The 6,051-nt window shown below is 43.4% G+C and overlaps 1 protein-coding gene across 1 annotated transcript in view; it reads left to right on the top strand.

Annotated features, from left to right (window-relative positions):
* TANGO6 (transport and golgi organization 6 homolog (Drosophila)) overlaps positions 1–6,051 on the top strand; it is a 238,985-nt gene that overhangs the window by 227,047 nt on the left and 5,887 nt on the right. The window contains exon 15 of the mRNA XM_011932126.1: positions 5,217–5,368. Coding sequence (XP_011787516.1) covers positions 5,217–5,368 — 152 coding nt within the window. The remainder of the gene's footprint in view (positions 1–5,216; positions 5,369–6,051) is intronic.

Genomic DNA, 6,051 nt, shown 5'->3' with positions numbered 1-6,051 from the left:
GGTTTACGCCATTCTCCTGCCTCAGCCTCCCGAGTAGCTGGGACTACAGGCGCCTGCCACCTCGCCCGGCTAGTTTTTTTTGTATTTTTTAGTAGAGACGGGGTTTCGTCGTGTTAGCCAGGATGGTCTCGATCTCATGACCTCGTGATCCACCCGTCTCGGCCTCCCAAAGTGCTAGGATTACAGGCTTGAGCCACCGCGCCCGGCCTCTTTTTCTTATACTATATGGAAGGTACGTTGTGTTTTGGACCTTGAGGGGAAAACAAAAACCAAAACGAGAAAAAAAAACAAAAAATTTCCTCGCCCTCTTCCTTCCAAGGGACTGAGACTAGCAAAATAATGCTTTCGAGCAACCTCTGCTTGACTCTGTGACAGCATTTGTCACACAGTTCTATAATTGTCAGTACTTATCTGTTTATATGTACTCCTTAAACTTTGGGCATCTTCTTTTCTCCTTATTTTATTTTATTTTAATTTAGTTTAGTTTAGTTTAGTTTTGTAAAGACAAAATATCCCTATGTTGCCCAGGCTGGTCTCGAACTCCAGGCTCAAGCAATCCTCCCGCCTCAGCCTCCCAAAGTGCTAGGATTATAGATGTGAGCCACTGTGCCCGGCCTACTTTGGGCTTCTTAAAGGGTAAAAAGAATTTTTCATCAATTCTTGTATTCCTAGAATATTAGCATGATACCTAGTACATAATTATGTTTTGTTAAATAAATTAATGAATTCAATTCAATATTACCATTTCCTGTACCTAGTACAGTCATGCATTGCTTAACAATGGGAATACGTTCTGAGAAATGTGTAATTAGGTGATTTTGTCATTGTACAAACATCATAGAATGTACCTACACAAACCTGGATGATTTATTTACATATATTTTGTAATACAGAAAATAAAATGTCCCAGCACCATTGCTGAATGCTAATTATTTCCCCAACTTGATCTGCAATGCCAATATCACATCAGGTTTCTAAATGTATGCTGCCCTATAATCTGATGGGACCACTGTTGTATATTTAGGCCATTATTGACTGAAGCATTGTTATGCAGCTCATGACTGTATGTGCAAAGACTGCTAAGACCTGATGGGATCAGAGATGAAGGAGTCAAAGTTCTACCCTCAAGGAATTTATAGTCTCATGGGAGAAATAGATACAGGCTTAAAACATTTAGGAACCAAAGCATGAGTGACAAATGTGATTTAAGTCAAAGCGACTTAAGCACAAAGTATTGTGAGACTTTTAAGGAGGACTAAGTGAAGCTGACTGAGGGGAAGAGGCAGGTTCCACAAAAAGTGGCATTTGAGTTGGGCCTGGTAGGACAGGCCAGTGATTTATCAATATAGTCATCATTTTGGTGATTAAAAATAGGTGACTTTATGCTTGTAATCCTAGCACTTGGGAGGCCAAGGCAGGAGGATCACTTGAAACCAGGAGTGCAAGACCAGCCTGAGCAACAAAGTGAGATTCTCTGCCTCTGCAAAAACATAAAATAAAGGCCGGGCGCGGTGGCTCACGCCTGTAATCCCAGCACTCTGGGAGGCCAACGCGGGCGGATCACGAGGTCGGGAGATCGAGACCATCCTGGCGAACACGGTGAAACACCGTCTCTACTAAAAATACAAAAAAATTAGCCGGGCGCGGTGGCGGGCGCCTATAGTCCCAGCTTCTAGGGAGGCTGAGTCAGGAGAATGGCATGAACCCAGGAGGCGGCAGAGCTTGCAGTGAACGGAGATCACGCCACTGCACTCCAGCCTGGGCGACAGAGCGAGACTCTGTCTCAAAAAAAAAATAAAAATAAAAGTAAAATAAAATAGCCAAGAATAATGGCATGTGTCTATATTCCCAGCTACTTGGGAGGCTGAGGCATTAGGATCACTTGACCCAGGAGTTTGAGGCTGCAAATGACTTATGACAGCATCACTACACTTCAGCCTGGGTGACAGAGCAAGACCTCATCTCAAAAAAAAAAAAAAAAAAGGGGGGTGAATTTAAACAAATGCTTCAGAAAACATTTTGTCACCTTATAGATATTATATATATTTAGGGCCAAAGGCGAATGTTTTATACTTGGGCTCTGGAATTAGGATCTCAGAACCAAGATCAAGCCAAAACAGCCTTGGTTCTTGGTACACCAATGGGGGAAGACATTGCTTCCATATATAGAAATACATACATTAAAGACATTCAATTCAGAATGTCCTAGCATGCTGCTATTTCTACTCTCTTTAAAAACAAAATAAAGACTGGGCACAGTGGCTCATGCCTGTAATCACAGCACTTTGGGACGCCAAGGTGGGTGGATCATCTGAGGTCAGGAGTTCGAGACCAGCCTGGCCAACATGGAGAAATCCCATCTCTACTTAAAATACAAAAATTAGCCAGATATGGTGGCGTGCGCCTATAATCCCAGCTACTCGGAGGCTGAGGCAAGAGAATCACTTGAACCTGGGAGGCAGAGGTTGCAGTGAGCCAAGATCATACCACTGCACTCCAACCTGGGTGACAGAGCGAGACTTTGTCTCAAAAATAAAATTAAATTAAATTAAAAATAAAATAAAATAAAAATCTTCTCTTGACCCCACTTCCTTGACTATCACCCTATTTTTCTGATCTGCTTTCCAAAAGCCTCCTGAAGTGATCTCTCTTCTTTCTGTTCTTCTTCTCCCATTCTGACTTAAATCCACTCTTGTCATGCTTTCACCCCCATCAGTCTGTCAGGACCATTCTTGTCAAGGTCAACAGTGACTTCATTTTTACTCAATCTAATTGTCAACTTCTAGTCTTCTTTCTACGCAATGTATGACCAGCTTTTGATGCAGTTGATCATTGCCTCTCTGTTATACTTTTCTCCCTTAATTTCTAGGATATTACTCCAATTTCCCTCCTACCTGACTGGTTATTCCTTTTCAGTCTCCTTTGCTGGTTCCTCCCTTCTTAGACCTCTTAATGTTGAAGGGCCCAGGCCTCACCCTTGGTCTTCTTCCCTGCCTACACTCCCTCTCTTGGTAATCATGTCTCATAGTCTCAAGGCTTTAAATGTAATCTATATTCCACTGATTCCAAAGTATTTATCTCTAGCCCAGACCTCTCCTGAACTCTATACACATAAATCTTCAACTACCTACTTAACATGTCTAAAACTGAACCCTGATCCTTCCTCCTGCCTCAATTAGAGACTTTACCATCTCAGTTGATAGTAACTTCATCCTCCCAGTCTCAAAAGCAAAAATTCTAGAAGTCATTCTTGGAGTCATCAGGAAGTCATGTTGGCTCTATCTTCAAAATATATGCAGGGTCTGGCTAGACATAGTGGCTCGCACCAGTAATCCCAGTACTTTGGGAGGTAGAGGCAGGAGGATCACTTGAGTTTAGGAGTTCAAGACCAGCCTGGGCAACATAGTGAGACCCTGTTTCTACAAAAAAGTCAAAAAATTAGTTGGGCGCGATGGTACACACCTGTGGTCCCAGCTACTCTGGAGGCTGAGGTGAGAGGATCACTTGAGCCCAGAAGATTGAGGCTGCAGTGAGCTGTGATCACTCCAGCCTGGGTGACAGAACAAGACCCACCCCCCTCTCTCTATATGTATTTATGTATGTTTATGTGTGTGTGTGTGTGTGTGTGTATATATATATATGCAGAATCTTCTTATCACCACCTCTACTGTTCAAGTCACCATTGTCTCTCCAGCCACTTACTGTAGTAGGTTTCTACCTTGGACCTTCTTCCACCCTGGACATACACAGTGCCCACCAGTGTGTTCTCAGCACTGCAGCCAGTGTGATCTTTTTGCACTCCTTTGCTCAAAATCCTCCAAAGGCCTCTTATTTTACTCTGAGAAAAAATTAAAGTCCTTGCAGTGTCCTGCAAGGCCCTTCATGATCTACCCCAGCTCCCCATCCCTGCCCTTACTTCTCTAGCCTTATCTGGGGCTTCCTTGGTGTTCTCAGACATGCCAGGCGTGCTCCTCTATAGGGTTTTCACACTGGCCATTCCCTCTTCCTGGTATGCTCTTCTCCCAGAAATGCACATGACTGATACACTCACCTTCCAGTCTTTGTTTAAATGTCTTTGTTAAACCTTCTCAATGAAGCCTACCTTTACCACCTTTTTAAAACCTGAAGTCGGCCACCATTCCCATTATTCCTTATTTCCCTTACCTGTTTTACTTTTTTTGCCCCTATAGTATGTATTACCTTCTAACATTCTATATAATTTACACTAGAATATAAGCTGCAGAAGGGCAGGAATCATGGTCTCTTGTTTCGCAGCATATACCAAGCATCTGGAACAATGCTTAGCACATACTAGGCCTCTCGATAAATATTTATCAAATAATCATAGTTCTCTTTCTCCAGGACCCAAGTGCCTTGATTGTTTTTCACTCAGTTTGCTTATCCGAGCAGACAGCGGGGTAAAACAGGGAAAAGTAGGCTGATGATTGGGGTCTAGGGTCCAGCCTGGGGGCCACACTTGGTATTTGTTATGACCATGGGCTAATTATAGTTGGGCTGGGTTTGTGAAAGTTTATTAAGCTATACTTATGATATATACATTTTTTGTATGTATATGTAAAATTTTTACGTTTTCTATAATAAGACTCTCTGAAAATAACTGCTAGTAACACTATGGGGAATATCGTCACATATTTTATCTCTATATGTAGACATTTGAGAATAAAATTGAGATTCTACATGCTTTTTCACAAAACCATGCATCATGAATATTTTTCGTAACATGAAATATTCTTCCGGAGCACGATTTTTAATGGTTACGCAAGCATTTGAAAAGAATAAGACACTGGCCACACGCGTTGACTCACTCCTGTAATCCCAGCACTTTGGGAGGCCAAGGCAGGTGGATTGCTTGAGCCCAGGAGTTCAAGACCAGCCTGGGCAACATGGGGAAACCCCATTTCTACAAAAAATACAAAAATTAGCTGGGCATAGTGGCATGCACCTGTAGTCCCAGCTACTTGGGAGACTGAGGTGGGAGAATCACCAGAGCCTGGGAGGTCAAGGCTGCAGTGAGCTGTGATCGTGCCACTGCACTCCAGTCTGGGTGACACAGCAAGACCCTGTCTCAAAAAAAATAAAAACAAAAATAAAAAAAAAAGGACATCATGCAGTGAACCACGGAAATATCATTCTTCCTTTTTTGAGAAGTTGAAATTTTATTTTAAGGGGTTTTGATTTCTTCCTTTTTCCTATAGGAGACATGGTCTCAAAGTACCGAGAACCTTTGATCCACACCTTCCTGAGGGGAGTGAGAGATCCCGACGGTGCTCACAGGGCCAGCAGCTTGGCCAATCTTGGGGAGCTGTGCCAAAGGCTGGACTTTCTGCTGGGCTCCGTGGTCCATGAGGTACTGTATTTTGATTCCTTTCTCTAAAACTTGTTTTCACTTGGACCTATGATGCATCTTGAGATTGGGAGTCAGGAGACCTGGGCTCTTTTTGCAGATCTGCCACTGCCTCCCTGTGAGACAGGGCAAGTGAGTCATTGAACTTCCCAAGGCTTCATCTGTCTCACATGTATATTGAAAGTTATATTAGTAAGGGCTGGGCTTGGTGGTGCACCTGTAATCCCAGCATTTTGGGAGGCTGAGGCGGGTAGATTGCTTGAGGCCAGGAGTCTGAAACCAGCCTGGTCAACATGGTGTAACCCTATCTCTACTAAAAATACAAAAATCAGCCAGACATGGTGGTACATGCCTATAATCCCGGCTACTCAGGAGGCTGAGGCAGGAGAATCCCCTGAACCCGGGAGGCAGAGGTTTCAGTAAGCCAGGATCACAGCACTGCACTCGAGCCTGGGCAACAGAGCGAGATTCTGTCTCAAAAAAACAAAAACAAAAAATTATGTTAGTAAGAATTTCATAGTTATAGCTGAGAGGAAGTCATTTTAACCTGTCTTAAGCAGTAAAAGATGATTTATCATAAAGAGTCTGATGTTGACCGGGCGCGGTGGCTCAAGCCTGTAATCCCAGCACTTTGGGAGGCCGAGACGGGCGGATCACGAGGTCAGGAGATCGAGACCATCCTGGCT

This window comes from Colobus angolensis, unplaced genomic scaffold, assembly GCF_000951035.1.
Source record: "Colobus angolensis palliatus isolate OR3802 unplaced genomic scaffold, Cang.pa_1.0 Scaffold93, whole genome shotgun sequence".
In the NCBI taxonomy this organism is placed as follows: domain Eukaryota; kingdom Metazoa; phylum Chordata; class Mammalia; order Primates; family Cercopithecidae; genus Colobus; species Colobus angolensis.
Note: the sequence above shows the minus strand (reverse complement) of the source record. Positions and strands in the feature narration are given on the sequence as shown.